The 22,259-nt window shown below is 37.9% G+C and overlaps 3 protein-coding genes across 3 annotated transcripts; 1 reads left to right on the forward strand and 2 right to left on the reverse strand.

Moving 5' to 3' along the window:
- The first annotated feature begins 1,610 nt into the window (after nt 1-1,610).
- Nucleotides 1,611-4,154, forward strand: LOC133746021 (galactoside 2-alpha-L-fucosyltransferase-like). The gene is made up of 2 exons (XM_062174179.1): nt 1,611-2,062; nt 2,618-4,154. The coding sequence occupies exons 1-2, from the start codon at nt 1,813-1,815 to the stop codon at nt 4,078-4,080; spliced, it is 1,713 nt and encodes a 570-aa protein (XP_062030163.1). The 5' UTR covers nt 1,611-1,812; the 3' UTR covers nt 4,081-4,154.
- Nucleotides 4,155-4,294: 140 nt separating this feature from the next.
- Nucleotides 4,295-10,595, reverse strand: LOC133746019 (uncharacterized). Its single transcript, XM_062174177.1, has 20 exons — nt 10,295-10,595; nt 10,093-10,162; nt 9,880-9,922; nt 9,531-9,608; nt 9,315-9,399; nt 9,093-9,175; nt 8,674-8,731; nt 8,438-8,548; nt 7,979-8,036; nt 7,680-7,776; nt 7,507-7,542; nt 6,961-7,097; nt 6,743-6,813; nt 6,602-6,655; nt 6,350-6,492; nt 6,025-6,162; nt 5,518-5,751; nt 5,343-5,402; nt 5,003-5,245; nt 4,295-4,817 (listed from the first exon to the last, which is right to left on the reverse strand). The coding sequence occupies exons 1-20, from the start codon at nt 10,578-10,580 to the stop codon at nt 4,686-4,688; spliced, it is 2,217 nt and encodes a 738-aa protein (XP_062030161.1). The 5' UTR covers nt 10,581-10,595; the 3' UTR covers nt 4,295-4,685.
- A 7,123-nt stretch (nt 10,596-17,718) lies between these two features.
- Nucleotides 17,719-19,644, reverse strand: LOC133706707 (transcription factor MYB106-like). The gene is made up of 3 exons (XM_062132251.1): nt 19,435-19,644; nt 19,219-19,348; nt 17,719-18,516 (listed from the first exon to the last, which is right to left on the reverse strand). Exons 1-3 carry the CDS (start codon nt 19,580-19,582, stop codon nt 17,856-17,858), a joined length of 939 nt encoding a protein of 312 aa, XP_061988235.1. The 5' UTR covers nt 19,583-19,644; the 3' UTR covers nt 17,719-17,855.
- Between the last annotated feature and the right edge of the window lie 2,615 nt (nt 19,645-22,259).

The raw sequence follows: 22,259 nt of genomic DNA on the forward strand, positions 1-22,259 counted from the left end.
AATTTAAATTTTCCTTAAATAAATTGTAATTAAATGGTGTGAGAGACCATATAATTTAGAATTTCAAAATTAATGGCATTAAGTCTTTTTATAACATATCGCTTTACTCCCACTTTTTAGTTCATTTTTTTTTCTTAAAAATTATGATTAGTCAAATTATTATCTAATATAAAACATCACATGTATAAAATTTTGTAATTGTTAATTTGTTTGACCATCTAATGACAACTTGGTAGTTTTGCTATCGTGGAGAAACTAAGATACAGTTTCAGTTGAATGTTCGACTCAAAATTTTATACTTGATCAATAGGGTGTTTCCGTGTTTGGTGAATGAGAACTCAAATAATAAAAACCTATTTCTAAGCATCTATTTGAATGGAACAATAATGAATCCTTATGGATTCCCCAATAACTAACACAAGTAATTAATATGGTCAATTATATATACTAATCAACTTAAATAGTAGCCTTAATGTAGTTAAATAATAGTGTATTTCATGATTTTTTAGTTTAAGGATATTTTAGGTAATTTGGGTTGTGTATTTAGTAAAATATTAGAATGAGAAATTAAATGGTATGTGTATTGAGTAAGAAGTGTGTATTAAGTAATTATAGGTGTGTATTTAAAACTTCTTTGCACCTCTTCTATAGAAGAATTTTTTTTTCTAGTAGAAACGTCTACTATTGCTGCTCAGATTAAAATGAAAACTGTTTTTCATTTTCTTTGAAATAAAACATAACAGCCCGTAAATGCTAGCCCAAGCTTGATTTGTTTGGTTGTCTACAAAAAAGCCCATATTGTATAGTGTTTATACATCTTCAAGCCCACTTTTAAATTTTTATGATGAACGATTCGTCGCAAAAAGCATATTTTGTATTTTTCTTGTATCGTCTCAGACTCTCGGTTGGTTGGATAAAGGGGTGCATTTTTTATTTTTGGGACTATCCTCCTAGCCGTGTTTTGCAATTTCTTGATGAAGGTGTTTTATATCTCGTAATACCTTTAATTTTGTGTTTAACCTCTAGTTGTCTTTATGTGTCTAAAAATAAAAAGAGTGTTGTTTTACACTTGATAACACAATTTATTCATCATTGTTTACAAATCCCAATTTCTTTTCCATTTTTTCCTTTGCCACCTTTTTCTACCAATATGACGAGAAATATTGCCATAGGTAATCCAACATGCACGCTTTAGCTAACTAATTTCTCTTATTAAGGAATAAGAATTATAACCACCTGATATCTAACATGGAACTTCCATGTTTAGCGGTTGAGTCATAACTCTAACTAAATCGGGTCTGTGCATTTGCAACGGAGGATTAGTCTGACTTTGCTAAGATACTCTCGTAGATCTCGATCCGAATACTCACTGAATAAGTGTGTTACTAACTCGTTAATGTAATCGAAATGTTTTATTGCCTCATCCCCGATTAAATAATAAGAATTATGAATTACTATTATCTTCCCGAACTTGATGCTACGAAAAGAAATTCTAAAATATGTAATGCTCCGGTCAATAATACAATATTCAGTAATTTAAACTCCTTAGATGTCAAATTAATTGTCAATTAAATATCCAAAAAAGACTGCACTGATGAAATCACCGACGTTTATTAGTTTCAATCAAAAACCAAATCCAAGTCCTTGCTTTGCTACTTGAACGTGTCACCCACCGCGCTTCTTCTTCTTCTTCAGCTCACTTCTAAAACCCAACTCCCCCGTTGATCCAAATCGACCCAGATCCGAATACCCATTTCCTCAAGGTGGACCTGAGCGAGGTCTCGGCACTACCCAGATGCCGATCGTCACAGAATGAAGAGGTTCAGTAAAACCCTGAACGGTGATGACCCATCAAAATACTCGGATTCGGGTACCCGTAATGCTCTGAGAGACCCGGATAGGAACCCCGGTTTGAGTCCAATGAGGGTGATGGGGATCTTTATAGCTTGCTTGATTCTGTTTTCGGTTTTGTTCTCAATCAATGTGGTTCTCAGAGACCCACCTTCTGATGCGGTTCATGAAGCTTCAAAAAATAGAGTTCTTGAAGTTGAACCCAGAAAAAGTAGGTCACTTTAGCTTGATTTCTTGTGTTATTGTCTTTGTTTGATTGAATTTCAGGGTTTGGTTCTTTTTTTTTTTGGTCTGAAATTGTTGGTTTGCATGAGGTGCATTATAGTTCTTGATTTATTGTACTGGTTTTGAGAGAAAGTTGAATTTGGACTTACTTGAACTGACTTGATGAACTTTCTCAGCTACTTGGGATTCCCTAATTACCATTGTTATATATGATAAATAGTTTTTCCTTATTCTCTTTGTGTATGTCATTGTCAATTTGTTGTTGTTGTTGTAATGGTTGGTTGCTCTACTGTCATACTGAGTATGCAAATTGGTGAAAAACCAACGTAAAGATTTTCAGCTACATTCTCTCTGTTTTTTTGTTAGTGTTGTGAAATTTGTCTTTTTCTTTCAAATGGAATGCCATCACTTTTATAGGTTGATGATCTTATAAGCAATCCAATTGAAGATCATGATCTGTCTACTCATGAGTTACTCAATAAAGCCATTTGTAAAAGCTTCTAATATTCTACTGTTCATTTTTCATTTTTGCAATTCGTAGGTTCAGTAGATCAATTTTTGGATCCTGTAGAGGTACCAAAGGATAAGTTGCTTGGCGGCCTTCTTGCTACTGGATTTGATGAAGGATCTTGTGTCAGCAGGTACCAGTCAGCTTCATATCGTAAAGAAATGCTACATGAACCTTCTTCTTACCTTTTATCCAGGTTAAGAAGTTATGAAGCTCTGCATAAGCGTTGCGGACCTAATACTGAATCCTATAAAAAAGCCGTGGAACAACTCAAGTCTGGCCGTCATCCGACCTCCTTGGATTGTAACTATGTGGTATGGATTTCTTATAGTGGATTAGGGAATAGAATACTGACACTAGCTTCAGCATTTCTTTATGCTCTCCTGACAAACCGGGTACTACTAGTGGATCCTGGAGTGGACATGGTTGATCTATTCTGCGAACCATTTCTGGAAGCCTCATGGTTCCTCCCCATGGATTTCCCCCTTAAAAATCAGTTTGGCAGCTTGAATCAGAAATCTCCACATTGTTATGGGGAAATGGTGAGGAAGAGCAACCTCACAAATACCGACCAGTCACTGCTGTCATCTTTTGTGTATCTCCATCTGTCCCATGATTATAATGATCAAGATAAGCTTTTCTTCTGCAACCAAGATCAAGATTTTCTCGAAAAGATACCGTGGTTGATCGTGAGGACGGATAACTATTTTGTCCCATCTCTTTTCTTGATCCCATCTTTTGAGCAAGAACTCGGCAATCTCTTTCCAAGGAAAGAAACAGTTTTCCATTTCTTGGGTCGGTACCTGTTCCATCCCACAAATGTGGTCTGGGGACTTATTACTAGATACTATCAGGCATATTTAGCTAAAGCAGATGAAAGAATAGGCATCCAGATCAGAGTCTTTGATACCGGGACTGGTCCATTTCAACATGTGTTTGATCAGATCCTATCCTGTGCATTGAAGGAGAATCTATTACCAGAGACCAATGGGCAGGATCTCATATTCACTCCCTCGGGAACTTCGAAGTCTAAAGCTGTGCTAATTACTTCTTTAAGCTCCGGATACTTTGAGAAGCTAAGGGACATGTATTGGGAGCATCCTACTGTGACAGGAGAGGTGATTGGCATTTATCAGCCGAGTCATGAGGAGTATCAACAAACTGAGAAGCATGCGCACAACCGAAAGGCATGGGCTGAAATGTATTTGCTAAGCTTGACGGACGTGTTGATCACAAGCTCATGGTCGACTTTTGGTTATGTGGCGCAGAGTCTAGGCGGGCTGACACCATGGATACTCTACAAACCGGAGAATAGGACGGCCCCTGATCCTGCTTGTAAGCAAGCAATGTCAATGGAGCCTTGCTTTCACGCACCTCCCTTCTATGATTGCAAGGCCAAAACAGGAGTTGACACAGGTGCACTAGTTCCTCATGTGAGGCATTGTGAGGATATGAGTTGGGGTCTTAAATTGATTGATCGATCCGATGAGTTTTAGGTATCATTATAAGTGTCTGTCTATTGTTGTTGTCGCAGTATGATTATAAATTATTGTTACAGTTTGATCATGAACGCAGCATTTTTGAGGCCGGAGACATCAGATTAGCTAAATTTTTTTGTCAGCTCATCCAGCAACCAGTTTAGTATTTTGTTGGGCAAATTTAGAAGCCTTTTGAAAATTTTGGGTCCCTATACATAATTCCTGAAGAGGATGAAACAAAAAGGGGTCTCTTTCATTACAATTGTAATGGAGTTGTAAACCACACTTCTTCTCCAGAGATGCGACTCACAGTTCTTGCAAAACTCGTTTTTAACTAACTAGAACATATAAGTGAAAATATACAAATAAATTTGGACTTTTCTTTACAAAAGCGTAGACAGAATCAAAAATCTTCTCTAAAGTAAATACCTAGTAAACTGTTCTGTCAAAATTAAAGAGGATACTTGACCGGAAGCTGTTATCTTTAGTTTGAGGATATCTGGGGCTTGTTCATGCCTTGACAGAAATAATTGGCAGTGATCTCTGTCAGCATCTGTAGACTTTCCGACATCATATGGGATTAGTGAGCACTACTTTTTTTCTTTAAAAATCTAGCAGCATCTCTACTGATCAGAGTCGGAACCTGATAGTGGCATTTCATAAGAATCTCTGGGTTCCATATCAGTAATAGAAGGAGCTAGGTCTTGAGTAGATGCTGCTCCACTGCGGTCTCTCCTCCTTCGACTACTTCTATTCTGTAAGATAAAGAGTAATGCACATTAAACAGGTCATATGCGTAATCTAGATTGCAGAAAACGTGGAAAAAAAATACATTGGTAGTTGACATGCAAAGACCAGTAATATGCGTAACAAATTTGAAGTCGGTGGCAGACTAAAAACTGGAAGAAAAGGATAGCATAACTAAAAACTTATTGTTCACCTTGGAATTTGGTTGATTTGACAATGGAGTTGCTTGACTCCTTCGAAGCCAGATGTTACCGAAAGACATTAGTGCTGCCAGAAGCAAGATCGGACCAATTCTTGGATCTTCCATACGATCATATACTCCACGTAAAATGCCAATGATGCTCTGCTTTATCGTCTTTGTTGAAGGAATACGTTGAATACTGCTGGACCATATTGGTTCCGAATCATCAGGAACCAGTTGAGGAGTTCTTGTTCTCTGCAATGGAAACGGATATTTCAAGCAGGGTAAAGAAAAGCTCGCCAAAAAGAGTAGTTTAGGGAACTGCTAATATAATCGGGCTCAGTATATTTACATAGTGAGGAAGGTCTCTGGCGTCACCATCCTTGATTATTTGGGAGATCCATTTGGTAATCTGTAGAGAAAATGAAAAAAGAAAAAAAAAGGGAAAAAGAAGCGACCAAGTTAGAATAGAGGTGTGACCTATGAGGCATTATACCAACAGAAGACCTGGAGTTACAATCACATACCTCTGGAATTTCATCTGAACCATTGTACTTTGCCACAAGCTGTGCTGCAGGATCTAATTCCTGGTCCTGAAGTGAATCCCATATGCTTTTTGGCTTTCCCTCTGGCTTCTCACTCTCTTCTGATACATTCCTTTTGTAGCGTATAATAAATAACTTAGGTACATCGGTCATATCTGTCCTTGATCCACAAGTTTCATAGCTGGTTTCAGATTGGAGGAAGAAGAGACAATATTTCTGAACAAAAATGTAATCTTTAGTAAGACACAGGAAGAAGTAAATTACAGTGACTCAGGTCCTGCTGCTGATTTGCAAATGATCATTCCAAGTAGCTTATGATATACATAATAAATTAAAATAAAAACAATACATGATAGTTCCTCTTTAAACTGTTTCTAAGTTCATTACACTAGAATTTTCTGTTGCTGGGCATCAGTTGATGAAAATAAATCTCGAGACCAGGAAAAATAGTTTAAAAAAAACAAAGATAAATAAACAACAGATATCCACCTTTTGGGCTTCCCCATCAAGCCAAGCAAATGTCAGTCGTTTACTTTGAAGTGCACGTGCTGCTGGTGCTGTTTGTTCTTCATCAGCCGGTATCGACTCAACCTCATTCGATAAAGTTTCTTGAACCCTGCGCAAGGTCTATCAAACTTATGTCATTCACATCAATAGCTAAATTTGAAAAAAAAAAAAAAAGTATTTATAATAATTCTGAGCATCAGTCACATGTACGGTTGAGACTCAAGACTTGACACAGTTTTTCTGAGTTCACAAAATCACAAATTAGAGCAATGTCGTAACGAAAAAAAAATTACAGGAAAGAACTTACTCTGCGCATTTGACTGAGTTGTGGGCTATGCCTTCCTGCTACAACAGCACAGTACCAAGTAACGGTATCGTATCCAGCACGAGAATACCCTTGGGCATCGCAACCCAATTGCATAGATGTTGTACTCCTCAACTGAGGAAGCTCTGAAAGAAAACACTGAGAAATCAGAAACAGCCACTCTATGCTTCAACAATCTCATAACGAATTCTTTTGTATTAAACAAGGACTACTGTAAAAAGACAACAAATTTACCTTGCTCTTTATTCTGTTCGATGATATCTAAGAGACGTGAATTGCTGAAAGACCCTGCAATGCAGAACGTACAGCATTAGCTATCATATGAAGCACAAACTTATTTGTTCAAAAGGATCTGAAGTTAAGAGAGTAGCATGCCATGGTACACAACAGGTTTGACACCAGGATCTTTCAGAAACACTATAGCAGGTGCAGATTCAACTTCAAACCTGTGTCCAATAAAACAATCCTCTAAATCAAAGATGCAAATGTTTTGTCACCCGATTCATGATAATATCTTAAAATCAACCGGAAATATTAGACCAGAACTAACATATCCTCTTGTATGAAGATTAATATAAGGAATAAACACTCACGAATTGAACCAAAAGGAAGATTCCTCTTCTCGCCACAGCACAAATGCAAAAGAAGCATGAGCCCAATAACTTTTAGCAGCTTGGCGTACAATTGGAGCTGCACGCTCCCCTGTTTTTGAGAAGAAAATGACTTTTACCTATGTGCCAGGAGAACAAGATCATTACATTCAAGTATCCAAGTGAATTGTAAAAAGTATAAATAATGCACAGGAGCATGTTGCAGAGACATTAATCAACTAAAATGCATTAGAAATTCATATCAACATAAACATACTCAAAAGTTTCAGTAATAGGAATATACAAATTTCTCGACTTGTATGAGGCTGTGGGTGATTCAAACACCTCAAAACTTATATACCACAATAGAAGCTCAAGTAAAGAGATCTAGTGAGACTAATTAACTATCAACTGATGCAGGACGAAATCATTGAAGCTTCTAGTTAATTTCTTAGGTAAGCATAAATGTGATTAGCAATCAACTTCAAAAAGAGAACACAACTAAAAGGCATTATACGAACAATGAAGGAACTATAAAACGAATTGTACCTTATGAAGACTAACTTTTGCTAGAAACTTCTCCCCCTGAAAAAGAAGACCGGTTATACAAAAGAAGTGACACACAAAAAGAAAGAAAAAAGAGAATGGTAAACTAATAACATGTTAATTGGAGACCAAATAAAACGAGGAGTACAAGGACAGAAAATTCTCATTAGGATTACCAGTGACTCCTTTGAGTAGTAAAGAATACGAGGTAAACCAAGTATGGTTGTTGCAAACCAATCTGTAACTGAATCAATTGAGGGGTCTCCTTCATACCTAATGTAAAAGATTCAGATGCATCACCATAACTAACAAATGAAACATGACTTGTCGGAGTGCATCAAACAAGCAGGAAAGCCAGAAAAAGGAACTTGCCCTTATATAGCTGTAAAAGAGTCTGAGACTTTGTGTAAATAAATTGAGTTTTTACAAAGCTGTACATGCAGAGAAATGACCTTATATCTAACTACAGTCTCACCTAATAAGGCACTTGGCACTTTTACATCCCTGGGGAAAAGCAACAAAAGAAGGAAGGCCTGAAAAAAAAATGCAGGTAGAAATGAGAAACAAAAGAAAGTCTAACAATTTCAATAGGAAGAGTTTCTTCACCCAAGAAAATTCTATAATCAAATTTAGAATGCAGACTAGTATTGCAGCCCTTAACGCTGGCACCAGTTAACATGCTATGAACTCTAAGATGCACAGTATGTTTACACTCAAACGTAAAAGTATATGATCATAAGCCAAGAAGTATTCTTAAAACCTGTCGGATACTCACACCCGATAAAACAGAAATATGATGCATACATAAGGAGCTGAACTTTTGAATGTTTTTAGTTCACATTCAAAAGTTCCAGGAGCTGCACTTAAATGAAAGCACAAAGCTTAGTTCAATAATGGGATGCAAAATTGATTATTGGAGTAGCTAGCCACTTACTATTCCTGAAGAAAGGTTGTCCGGTTGGTTTTTTGTCAGCAAGATATGTTGCTAGCTGAATATCTTCAAGATCTACCTGAGCAGCTTTTGCCACACCATCCAAGAAACCAGCTGAGATAGAGAATCAGGAAACAAAAAATGATCAATATACATCTATCAATAGCGTGCACATATACATATATTGAGAGAGAGAGAGAGAGGTAAAATTAAATCTGGCGCTTCAAAATAGAACACACCAATTCTCTTCCAGGCATGAGAAAATTGATCACAGCTTTTGCTCCCAAATGAGCACAACTGATTCAAATTACAAGGAGCCTCAATTAGGAGCCAATATACATATAATTGGGTTAATAAGCAGTTAAATTCATTAGAAAATAGGACAACAGAAACATAATGCTTAATTTAAAAATCTTAGAATTCAATACTGAAACTGACAGGACATGGTATGCGGCATTCTGGTTATATGTGGACTTTAATTTCCTTTCAAAATATGTCAGTCTATTATGTAATACGTATTACTCTTTCAGGTATGGAAAGAGAAAACAAGAGAAAAAAGCTCTATCAAGTAAAACCTCTGATGGAAGGTGTGGGAAATGAAAAGACAAAAGCATAAGCTGGTTATACTCTCATTACATGCAGACTAAAGTGACCTTACCTGAATTAGCCAGGGCTTGTTGTCCTGAAACATGGTCTGGAAATCCTTAGAGGTAATGACTGGAAGGTTATGATCTTCAGAATCTAATACAAAGAGAAAATTGTATTTATTCATTAGCCTAGAAATGGTGAGAATTGTTTAACGAACAGGAACTCAAAAAAAAGTAAAAGTAAATACTAAAAACAGTATCAACATGAGTAACAGCTTAAATTCTTGACTAACCAGAAGCAGTAGACTCTAGTAAAGGAAGGTCTATCCGTGAAAAGCTTTCTCCAGCATATTGCTTTTTGAGCTTCTCAATTACATCCTATCATAAAAAATAAAACAGTGAACACCTGGCAGATGCTTAGAGAAAACAACATGGATGGCACTCCTAGCTATATATGTCAGTAAAGTTTTGATGTCAATAAGGCTGTGGGAATGGAGGCAAGAACTCACTATTTGCTCCTCAAAGCCAAAAATGTCATAGTTTCTTTTCCATGATGGATTTGTGAGCAACTCATAAGCATATCGAATCTGCAAATCATGTCCATTACCACAGTTAGAGAGAAGAAGCCAAATACTACCTACGAAAAACTACATGTTAATAAATTAGTGACACAACAGTAATCCTACTACTGCTATTCCAAAATCGTAGATAAAATTAAAATACACGCATATGTAGAAGAATGTATCTAGAAATTTAATAGTACAAAACTGCCTAATACATGCTTGATCAATTTGGCTGTATAATGCATTCCATCTCATATCATTACAATTCATAAGGCACAACCAAGAATCAACTGACCTTTATAAATTCGAGAGAATCCGGAGCTTGCGCTTCTGAATTCCTGAAATAACAACACGTCGTAGTTATTTAACAACTAAAATCACATTGATTGATTCATACATGAACACAGAAAAAGGTTTTCAAACTTTGGTATACAAAGGAGGTTATCGAACCTACAAATTGTAACGACATGGCGTATGAAAGTAGCGAAAGGAAGAGAGAGGAAGTTACCACGTCGAAGAAACGTTGTCGTAGGCCTCTTTCACTTCTTCAATGGAGCTCTGACTCTTCAGACCAAGAACTGCACAATTCAACAAATTAAGATATATATATATATATATATATATATATATATATATATATATATATATATATAGAGAGAGAGAGAGAGAGAGATTAACAGAGAACGAGAGAAAGAGAGAGAGAGAGTTACCGGCGTAGTGAGAAGGAGGGAAGGATTTGGGAATAACAGAGAGCTGGAAATACATGGCGACGATGAAGAGAATCAGAGGCAGAGAGTAGGCTCTGATCGTCGACGCCATTGACGACGAGCTCGTCGCCTTCGCCGCCGCAGAAGCAGCAGGGATTGCCATCTTGCCGGCGAGCGAGAGAGAGAGTGAGGAGTTCTCGGCGTTGAGCCCAAAGGTGAAAACGACGACTTGGAAGCAAGCACGGCCTGATCGATGGGCTGTTTCCAATGGGATGCGGACACGTGTCATTCGTGGGGATAGTGGAGTTTGTATGGGAGTGGTCGATCAGGTGGAGTGGAGTTCTTCTTCTTGGATTTGCTGTTTTTGGGCCAGCCTTGTGTTGAGGGGGAGAGTCCAGACCATTTAACATGGGCTGATAGATTGCAATGGACAGTTTTGGTGCATACTGTCTTTTACAAGTTCTATTTCTTGAGTGAAATTCTTAGGACTCCCGTATGATAGGTGAGAGACGGCTCTATTTAGACTAAAGTTCTAAAAAAAGCTAGGCGCTAGTCGGGCAGTGACCCGGGGCCTAGACGGGGACTAGGCGGTTTTTATTTTTTTAATTTTTTAATTATTTTTATGACATAAAATTAAAAAATAATAGTATTAAAAGTCCAACAATTAATTCAAAGTAGTTAAAATAGGAAAAAACAAATGTTATGATCTAATAATGTAATACCTGGCATTGAGAAGTTAATAAAAGAATCTGTGAGCCCGGATATCGAGCTTAAGTGATATAGTTCGATAATTTACTTATGGATCTCGATAAACGTTAAAGTACTCGAGAATATTTTCAAAACTTTTCACAAAGTGAAATCTTTAGTAAGAGTTGGATAATAAAGTACACGACACGACGAATTCGTGGAAATTTTCGGGGAATTTTCCGAGTACCCGACCTATTTACGGCGATTTTACGAAGTTGTGGGATTTAAGAAATTAAATCAAGAAATGGAAATTTGGCGGAGCGACGTGAGCCATTGATCCACTCACCGCTTGATCAGGACCGTCCATTGTGAAATGGACCAATCTACTTATATGTGTTGATCAGATCAAGGAGGGGGGAGGAAGTGAGAAACTTCTCGCAGCACCGCCTCATCTCTCTCTTGAGCTCTATCTGGAAGTCTCTGGAGGAAAAAAGAAAGAAACGGAGGGGAGAAGGTTAGTCAAAAAAAGAGAGAAGAAAACCCATCCATGGGGTGCCTGATCGCTCCCAACTCCGTACCAGCTCTCCTTAGAGGATAGATAGAGAGAGAGAGAGAGAAGGTTTTGGGTATTAAATAAAAAGGGTCAGGATGTTACAAATAATCACACTTATTATTAACAATAAAAAAAGAACATGGCATATGTCACCTATTTATTAGGTCTCTAGGCAACTCTACATGTGCTATTATAGACTTTAGCACAGATGATTCCAAAATCTAATTAAACCCAACATCAATTTGGGTCTCACAGCTTTCTTCGATCTCATCTGTGCCAAACTCCTAAAATCCCCAATTTCTATCAAGAACCCTAACTCTTTATCTTTCAATTCTGCAAATTGAAAAATTCAATCAACATCTGCGATATCTAGTATTTCACTCATCAAATATTCTCCATTTCTTCTTGACTCGATCCCCTCACCAACTTAATCTCCAAGAGTACAGCTTCAATTCCCTGAATTTGTCATGGCCGGCCACAATCAAAGATCAAAAGCCATCGGAAAATCGGATTTCGAAAACGATGTGTGATGATGGCAATGCACCAGAAAACCATTCTACATCCTCATACGCTGTGTTTCTATGCTTCTCTCTGCTCACACGACCACTCTGTGTTTCGATGCTTCAGATCAGGAATATGATTTTGTGATAGAGATTAGAGAGGGTTGGTGATAGAGGTGTTGTAATAATTATTATTTTGCATTTCCTCAAGCGTTGGATTGAGATTTGCAGCAGATATTCTGGTTTTTTCTTGATTTTAATCATCAGAAAGTCTCGGGGCGTTGCTTATTTCTGTGCTGAGAAGTAGAAGAGCAGGCCGCCTAGCGCCCAGTCAATGCCCAGGCCGCCCAGCACTCGCCTAGGCGCCCGCCGAAACCCATTCCGATTTTTGCAGTCGACTAGCTCAAAATCGGGGCGGTCACCCCACGCCTAGCACCTAAGCGGCCGCCCAGAGCGATTTTTAGAACCTTGATTTAGACCTACTTTTATCCGTTTACATTTTGGCTCAAAAAGTCTCGATGTATCCTTAGAGTGTGATGTGTCTAGTAGCTTTATTTGTGGAGAAAAAGAACATTAACATTCTAAATATACTAAATCTCATAGCACTGTTCATAAAATGAAGTGACGGTTTTACCCCCGGCTTTTGACTCAAATTACAATTCTGGCATAACCTTTCATTTTTTTTAAAAAAAATTCTGCCATATTCTTTTTTTTCTTTTTTTGAAATATATATATATATATATTTTTTTTTTGTATTTGTAAATTTCTACAAATCATGGAAAAAATTTATTTGTTGTTGTATCCCATTTGTTGCTAATCTACTATTAACAACAAAACAAATTATATTCTAAGTAGCGCCTATATTTTTTAGATTACCAGTATTCATCTATTACATAGAAAACTTAAAAAAAAAAAAAAAAAAACCCGCAACGTAGCGCGGGTCAATTTTGCTAGTTTACTACTGTTCAGTTTACTTTGTCCAATCTGCCTACATTATTTCGTGCATTTTCATAAACAACTTATCCCTTTGACTCATGTATGCCACTTCAATGACTGTTTAATATTCGAATAGGGTAATTACCAAAACTCGATTATCCATGGCCCAGTGTGTGTACTTTAGTGAAACTAATTTCTTGACAAAAATAATTAAAGAGGCTTCGTATGGATTCACATTTTTTTTTTTGAAAGGGGTTTGGAACGCAGCCTAACTGGGAGGCTCAGCCCCACGCCCGACTCACGTTATTATATTAATTGTATAGTTTTGCAACGGGGGGGACATAAAACCTGAACCCCGTACTACAGAAGAACCACCACAATTATCCTCATAGAGAACATCCTGAATGATAGCAGGAGTCTCATCTAACCAAACATCATCAATAGCAAAACAACTAGCAAGGTGAGCCAGCCTATCCGCTACACCATTTGCTTCACGGAAAATATGTCTAATCCTAACTGACTGAAAAGCTGTAAAGTAATCCTTACAATCATCTAGAACCCTATATAACTCAAACCCTAATTGATATTATCCACCACCCTTGTTAATTTTCATTCAAGATCACGATCCAATCCATATTTTCTAGGCTATGAAGATTAAGATGGATAACAAGTTAAAGGTAAAGACTATACCAGAATAACTGAAAACATTCACCCGGTAAGCTCAGATAGATAGGCCACCTAATTTATTAGTAATTTTTTCATAAAAGGAAAGAACTAAAGATATTAATCTCATAAAATCTCTCAATATATGCATAACAACACTATTGCACACAAGTATATCCTATAACCAGAATTGTAATTGAATCACGTATAGTCACAAGTGACAGGACATTGCATGATAATGCATTAATTGATATGTGTGTATAAAATATAAATAGCGCTCAAGGACATGTGGAGCAGTAATCCTTAGCCTACTGTCCAATAGTTGGTATAACATTAGTAGCGAATATAAAGAACAATTTAGCGCATATATATATAGCAGCTTCATTAAGAACTAAAGTTTGTCTATAATAAATTATTTTTCTAAAAAAAGAAAAGAGAGAGTAAATTCTCTAAATCATCTCTTGAAATGTTACCAAATTTAAATAAGAGACACAAAGTTAAACGAGAAAATCCATGTAAATTGAAACATGGTTCATAATACTTCATATACGGTACGTACTACATTTAGGCTGTGTTTGGTACAATAGATTGTATTTGATTAGAAAACCAATCCTGATCAAGCTTGACTAGATTGGATTGGAGATTTCCAACTCCTATCCAATATTATGTTTGGTGAGTTATCCAATTACGGCTGATTGGATAAGCCAATCTGATTGAATTCCATCTTGCTTTTGTCTCAAAACCCCCAATAATGGACTCCTCATCCCCAACTTCTCTTGCCTCGCCAAAATCCTCTGAGAAAACTTCATCACCTCTCTAATGGAGGTCGCCACCTTCCGAACACCGTCTTTCAAGGAAGTCACCTACTTCATCTCGAGTCTCAAGTCGTCGGAGAAGGCGCTCTAGGAGCTCAACAAGAAGCTTATTGCCTCTGAATCCCGCAACGGGGCCATGTGGGGTGTCAAATTGTTCGCCTGAGATACCAAGACTGACGTCATCCTCCTCCATTTTCTCTAAGCTTGGGATTTCTGGGTCGCCGACACTTTCAACATGATAATCAAGTGCTTGGACTGGAGGAAAGAGTTCGAAACAAATGGCATCATCGAGGAAGACCTGGGATCTAAAAAGCTCGAAGGTGTTGTTGCTTATATGCATGGGTTTGATAGGTCGGAGATGGCCGCAGATGGCCAGGAAGCTTTACCATGAGTATAAGAAGATGAAGGTCGCTGAAAAAGAGAGAGTTGGAGAGGTTATGTTTATCGCTGAGATCGAAGACAGAGACTCGCGTGGCTGGATTTAATTTATCTTACTATTTCAACAAGATTTCTTATCTGAGTCTGATTGGATACAAAATTTCTAACCCAAACTTATTTGGGCCTCCAAACATCACAAGTGGCCTGATTGGATACATGTATTCCTATCCACTCTATAAATCAGGCAAAACAAACGCGCCCTTAGTCCTCTATTAATAGCAGGGACGTAGCCACGTTATGGGCAAAATTCTTCGAATAATTTACATAGTATAAGTGGGCGTCTATACTAGTAGTCAGACCTTAGTCGAATTGGTAAAGTGTAAAGAATTTTAACTCCTTGCAGACCTGGGTTCGAGTCTCCTAGGGGTGGTTTTTTGTTATTAACCAATATATTTTTCCCTTTTTTACATCATTTTCTTCTCTTTATTTTTTACATCATTTTCTTCTATTTAGTTCATGTTCTTTTTTATTTTTGTCTCTTTCCTCATTTTCTCCTCCATTTTTCTTTTTTTTTCCCCCTTCTTTTGTTACAACTTTTCTATTAGATTTTTTTTTAAAAAATTTCTTCTCTTAAAAGGCAAATCTTGTCTGTTTTTCTTTGCTCTTTCCACATTTTGTTCTCCTTTAGGCAGTTGGTGAGGACACATCATCATTATTATTTCAAAGGTACGTTGTTCCCTGCCCGCTCATCATCACCGTTGCACATTGTTCCAAGCTCCAAGCATCCCCAACTTCAAATCCAATACTGTTATGACTGTGCTGGGGTAGTAATGCCTCCAATAGTTCACCATATTCATTATTAGTACCAGAAGCCTAGATCTGATGTACAAGTTCTTGGAGCCTCAAACTGATCACAATTAGTAAGCACGTCCTCAACATCAACTTAACCAAATGAACCAACCTCCTGCCCAACGTGGGTGGCAGTACTACCAATACCACCACCTTGGGCACCAAGTGCACTATCGGCAGCTAATATTGACTTTAACAGTAACAGGATTTCCCGTGCTCTTTCGTTCATCTCAAGGAATTGTGGTATAGGCACCGGTCCAGATCTAGGAGGTTGGTCATGACTGATGAGTAGTTTTGACTGTCTGGAAAATCTTTATTGGAAAAGAGTTTGCAGTATGTACTGTACTATTTATCGGAGACTGTCTGGAAAATCTTTATTGGAAAAGAGCTTGGCTTCTATGTACTGTACTATTTATCACAATTAGTAAGCACGTCCTCAACATCAACTTGAAGCCAAGCAGTCTCCGATAAATAGTACAGTACATACTGCATCTTTATTGGAAAAGAGTTAAAGGACGATAGTCGTGCGCCATGGCTTTGCAGGGAATGAAGATTGTTAAGTCTGTGGTGGCTAGGCGGTCCGTCCGGTTCGGTGGATCTTCTTTCTTTCTGGCGCGGTACGGGGATCCCTGTCCACCGTGGCACTGCAGTTTTCGGTGAGATGGACGATTGGTTTGGGCGCGAGGCTGCGCGGTGTAAATGGTGGCGGTACCCAGACTACATCAGTGATGCGATGGTTCGGTTCGACGGCGCAGGGAGGGTCGGTGCTTGACTGCCCACTTGCTTGGGTGTCCACAGCTTTTTCAGATGGGCCGGTGTTTGGGTGCCGAAAGTATTTCCACTTGGGCCTAGATTTTTTATTTAACTCAGGATTTGGGCCGGATTTGGACTCGAATTTGGGACTCGGGTCGCATCCAAATTCGGATATTGGATTAGAGACAGATGCTCAATTTGTGCCAGTATTGGTTCTGGTTCTTGGTAGTTTATCTGCTAATGTCTGAGTTTTTGACACCTTCAGTTACTTTCTAACTCTCGGTGAGCGAATCACTTCTCTTTGGTGATCATATCACCAGTTACTGTAACATTTACACTACTTCAGCATCTAGTCGTATATATCGTGGTTAATTTTTCATTCTAGATGCGCTTGTGTATCTTGTTATGCTTTATTATTATTATTTTTAAATTTTTTTTTATGCTATTATATTGCCACAAGCACTTCTTAACTACATTTAATACAGCTTGTCGTCTTTTCATTAAAAAAAAACGTTTCTTAATGTTTGGCTCCAAAACCAGTCTGGCGTGCAAACAGTCTCTTTTGAGTGCGCATGCGTGCTAGCACTGTGGGGTGCAGTCGTCGGGGCGTCCATTGACCTGACTTCTTCTCAAACGCTGTGGCTGTGGACAAGGAGAACACCAACCTCGTCACCAGGTTCTTTTCTCTGCCTTTCGGAAAATGACTTTTTGCCTTACGGGTAAGGGCTTGTGGTGTGATCTCTTGCGTCACCGAGTCGATACTTAGTGTTGTAGACTAAGCAGACCAATCACCGGGAAGTAGGAGAAAGCACGGGTTTTGCTAAAGCGTGACTTTAGCTTCACTGGGTTGCGAGGGCGTTACCCTTGCTTCGCTGGTTTTCAACTAGGTTGAAGGTAGGTTTTCTCCGGAGAGACTTTGATAATCGTTGAGAATCATTGTCTTTTTTTGTGCCCTTGAAACCTGGTATTTATACCTTAGGGTTTCGACTGTTCCTTGACATAGAAGGATTATTAATTGAAGTTTCCTATTCAATCTCCGCTACTTGATTCCAATAAGGGCTCATTTTCCTTATGGATCTCGGAATGGACGAAGCTATAACCCAAACCCAAGCAGACTTAATTTTGGGCTGCAGGTATCGGCCCGCTATACTGAACCCCCTAAAGGGTTCTTGCCAAAAATACTTTTGGGCTCAAACATTTAAATCTCAACATAATCATATAACGCCGAGAAGCAGGAATTGGAAACGGTGGAATTAATATTGTACATAGTTAAATAGATGGATGGTTCACTAATACTAATTCATAATCAAGCCCAGTCATGATCACCTCCTCTTGTTCTCTATTAGCTTTATTACTTGAGACAGGTGTTGATCGAAGATCATAATTTTCCTCAAGAGCTTAGTCAGCTTACTGGAACATTAATGGGTTTTTCAACCCCCCGGCCCGCTCATGATCACATTTTGATAGTCTGCACTGATATCATTACATTGTTCCAAAGTCCAAGCATCCACGACATCAAACCCGGTATTATTGTAGCTCTCCTGGGGTAGTAGTGTCTCAAATAGGTCACCGTATTCATCAGTACCACTCTCCTCTGAAACTTCATTGAAATCCGGAGCTGATGATATGGTTAATTTTGGGGCCTCAAACTGTCTACCATTATTACCAAGTACACCGTCAAAATTACCGAATGAACCAACCTCTTGAACAACATTAGTTGCACGACCAACACCACCGGCTTCGTCGCCACCTCCACCGCCTGCAGCTAATGACTTTGACATCATTAGGGTTTCCCATGTTCTTAAATTGAAGTCAAGGCACTGTGGTGCTGGTGATGCTGGTTTGAGTAGTTTTGACTGTCTCACAAATCTAGCTTCTGCTTGAAGCCTAGCACTTTCCCACTGAGCTATGTGGCTGAGGTTTGAGAGGTTCTTCGGGTCGCCATTAGCAGAGGCAAGGATGGCGGTCTTGGGCCTGTGGGTTACAGGATCAAACCCTATCTTGGCTAACCTCTTCTTTAGATGAGTGTTCCAGTAGTTCTTTATCTCATTGTCTGTTCTCCTTGGTAAGTTCGCAGCTATGGCTGACCACCTAATACACATTTACCCCAAAAACTAAGCATCACCATGTTTGTATAATATCGAAAAATATGCACTTTTAAATAGTATTATCATTTTTTTTTTGGCAATGAGTATTTGGATTGGGGTAAGTAGACAGAAACTTTTTGTGAAAAACCCCACTTAAATGATAGAATTGTGTTGACAAATAATTTTATCATTTAAGTGAGGTTTTTCACAAAAAAAAATTTCTCTCTACTTTCGGAGACCCTAGCAAGGAACTACGAAAGTACAAAGACGTTTCGAAAGCATATGGTGTTGCAAATCTAGCCCACTGGGATCTCAAACTCAAATTCTCTAGTCTAAATTTAATGTTCAGTTGAACAAATTAAACAGTGACAGCTAACTATAAGTCAAACTAGGGCCTCACGGACGTTAAAACTATATCTTTCATTAGATGTATCAATTATATATGTTTACGATTTTGTATCTCGATGATCATGATCATGATCATGATTTTGTGTCAAGTATCTTGGACGTACAGTATATTTGGATTTGCTTTGATATAATATATATTATGTTCAGGTGTTATATACATGTATATCAAAAACTTGTTGGGATTGTAAAGATGGGATACATGAACCAACTTGCAAGTTCTCAAAACCTACAATATAATGAACTTGATGACTTTAATATAACCTACTGATAAAACCAAGAACTAAAAATAATTAGTAACCTGTTGCCGAGAAGTGCATGAAGCTGAATGATGGTCTGGTCTTCCTGCAAACTGAAATTTCCTCTCTTAATAGCAGGGTTTAGGTAGTTTCTCCATCTTAGCCTGCAGCTCTTCCCACATCTTTGTAAACCTATCATACATACCAAAACAGCAGACCAAAAATAAAGAAACACATCAACAAATGAAAGGGGAGAGAGAGAGAGAGAGAGAGAGTACCAGCTTTCTCGGGCAAGGACCGCCAGCTTCCATGGCCATGTTGTTGAATGAAAGCAAAGAGCTTCTTGTCCTCTTGCGGAGTCCATGGCCCTCTTTTTATCTCCGAAGTCGTAGCAGTGCTGTTAGTTAACGTTCGGGACTTCCCCATGATAAAGATTCGCTATAGCTGCCTCCGCTATACTCTTGATTTCCTTCCCTTTTTCGGATTGAGAATTCCCAATCAAGGTATGACCAGAATGGGCGCCATTACCTACATATTTATATTGGTTGAAGTAACTACGGGAATTTCTTTATGACCAGACTAACCTTTTGTTTTCAGGACTATTGGTTTTGCTTAAATTAATTGGTTGGAGCCATGTTATAGTTAATGATATGAGTAATGCTAGGTGAACCACCTTTTGAGAAACTACCTAGAGCTCACCTTAGATGGCAGTTTATGTGGCTATGCCACATCATCACAGCATAATTTCTGATTCTTTTATATTTTTATTTTTCTTAATTACGAAAATTCTTTTTCTTTTTTCACTTTCTTGATTTTATCTTTTAAACCCTTTTTTTTTTTTCTGATCTATTCTATGACGTCTTCATATCCGTTGTTCGGTGTTGCAATCGTGGGCCAACGCCTCCAACTGATCTGAATTGTTTAAGTTTTGATAATTCTTATCAATACAGGAGTAAAGAACCAAAAAGCTTCTGTTTTCGTTTGACATTTGACATCTACTGTTGAAATAGGAAGAGGATCGCGATGCTCTTTCTCATAGTTCAATATTGCCCAACGCATAAGTTCTTCTCCACAACAATCATGGCGACGCATAGTTTGGGTGCTCATTGTTTCAGCATCGTTGCATTCAATTACACCATCTATATATAATCTAAGTACATACTATCAAGTTCTTGTCCGGCTCGAGTAATGTAGCTGTCTTTCTCTCTGATGGTACATGGATAGCCAACTATCACGCTAGAAAACACTTCGAAGTCTTGTTCATCCAATTTTCGAAGAATGGGTAAAAAAAATAGAGTTTAAAGATATAATCAAGAAAGTGAAAAAAGTAAAAAGAATTTTCTTAATTAAGAAAAAATAAAAATATAAAATAATCAGAAATTATGTTTTGATGATGTGGCTATGCCACATAAGCTGCCACCTAAGGTGGGCTCTAGGTGGTTTTCCAAACGGTGGTTCACCTAGCATTACTCTAATGATAGAGTTTGTGCCACCTGCAGCTTGATATTAGACACACCAGAGTGTCAGACACCCATTATGTGAACATAAACTAATTAGTAATTACTCTAAATAAAGATTCCAGAACTTGGTATGCACGGTATACCGACGTAACTGCCACTTCATCAACTCAGTTAAATATACATTGATGGGATATCTCAGGGTCTCATCTATGATCTATCTGAACGCAACGCTTGTGCTACTGTGCATGTGAATAATATGTTATGAATAATATTTTATATATATGTACACATAACATGGGAACATATATCATATGGGCGATGTTTAGCTCGGCTGTAATTGTTCTCTGATTGTAACAAAGTAACCTAGGGTTTTTCGTTCAAAATTGGTTTAATTTGATAGTATGAATTGTTCCATTTCGTGAGTGCAACAAAGTAGCAGCTTATACCTTATTTTGAAAGATTTTTTGAGTCCCTAGAATCAATCATGTGTTTTGCAACCACTTCCGTTCGTTTAATGACTTTAACTGAAACCGGTTCTTGATTAACATAAACTTCAAACCGATGGGTACGCCTCCCTGGTTGGGGGAGTGAGGGACGTTGATAACTAGTTTCAGCTCCTCATCAGCAGATAAAAGGGAAAGAACCAGAATGTATAGTAGATATGTGCGAGCAAGATTTTATTCTGTAAACTGCATTACACCCAAAACCAGTTGACAATGGTTGAAGATGCCCAAAATCTCATAATTCTTCTATTATAACGCTAAACTCTTATAAACTCTAGTGTAAGTTATCTGAAATAATACCCCATGATTTCACACTATGGACCCCTGGACAAATGCTATGAAAAACTTAATTTAAAGGAAACAAGAAGAAGATAATTAAGGCCATGCCATGAGACTGAATTATTGCTTTCTGACTTGAAGATTACAGAATGAGCTAGTAATGCAGCTTAATTATGCAGCTCTCTCCTCTTTCTGACAATGATTGTCGACCACCAATAGTCAACAATTAATGCTGATATAAACCTAACAGCAACACATATAGCCATAGCATTTAGCATTTAGACTGGTGGAGGAGAACTGATATATCTGGTGCGCGCTTTGTCACGACATGAATATCTCTGTTATGATGAAACCCTTCTAATAGATAAAGAGAAATAGAAATGATTAGTTTTCGATTTAATGACATTAGGTTTGCAAATGATGGCAAAGTGGGGCATGCATATACTGGTAATTAATTTTGACCTAAAACACAAATATTACTCGTCATTCGTCCAACCCCATCATTAGTGTAGTAGAAGTCAGCAGCATATGAGTTCTCATGAATATCCATGTTTTCAGTGCAAAACGAAATTATGATTCAACAGCATACTGAATGAGATATCCCAGGGTAGAGTACGTATCTGAATAATGTAACTATTTGTGGAATTTTATATGCACACAGTTTTTCATACATTAAGTATCATATTTCATTTCAGAGCAGAGTATCTGAATATCACCGTGTTATACACGCAACTTTTGTCAAAGTTGATCATGACGCTGAAATCTTTCTGGATATATACTAGGCATGGATGCAGCATGAAGCTGGAACAGAACCGGGAACAGGCTTTAAAAGAGTGATCAGTGATTGCTTCATTTAGGTAC

Source organism: Rosa rugosa, chromosome 4, assembly GCF_958449725.1.
Source record: "Rosa rugosa chromosome 4, drRosRugo1.1, whole genome shotgun sequence".
Taxonomy (NCBI): Eukaryota; Viridiplantae; Streptophyta; class Magnoliopsida; order Rosales; family Rosaceae; genus Rosa; species Rosa rugosa.

Bases quoted from the DNA above. Each gene is read 5' to 3' on its own strand.
- LOC133746021 (XM_062174179.1), top strand. From the start codon at position 1,813: ATGAAGAGGTTCAGTAAAACCCTGAACGGTGATGACCCATCAAAATAC. The intron at 2,063-2,617 runs GTAGGTCACTTT...TGCAATTCGTAG, and splicing joins TGAAGTTGAACCCAGAAAAA to GTTCAGTAGATCAATTTTTG.
- LOC133746019 (XM_062174177.1), bottom strand. From the start codon at position 10,580: ATGACACGTGTCCGCATCCCATTGGAAACAGCCCATCGATCAGGCCGT. The intron at 10,163-10,294 runs GTAACTCTCTCT...TGAATTGTGCAG, and splicing joins CCCTCCTTCTCACTACGCCG to TTCTTGGTCTGAAGAGTCAG. The intron at 9,923-10,092 runs GTAACTTCCTCT...TTGTTATTTCAG, and splicing joins GACAACGTTTCTTCGACGTG to GAATTCAGAAGCGCAAGCTC.
- LOC133706707 (XM_062132251.1), bottom strand. From the start codon at position 19,582: ATGGGGAAGTCCCGAACGTTAACTAACAGCACTGCTACGACTTCGGAG. The intron at 19,349-19,434 runs GTACTCTCTCTC...TATGTATGATAG, and splicing joins GTCCTTGCCCGAGAAAGCTG to GTTTACAAAGATGTGGGAAG. The intron at 18,517-19,218 runs GTTACTAATTAT...AATGTGTATTAG, and splicing joins CATGCACTTCTCGGCAACAG to GTGGTCAGCCATAGCTGCGA.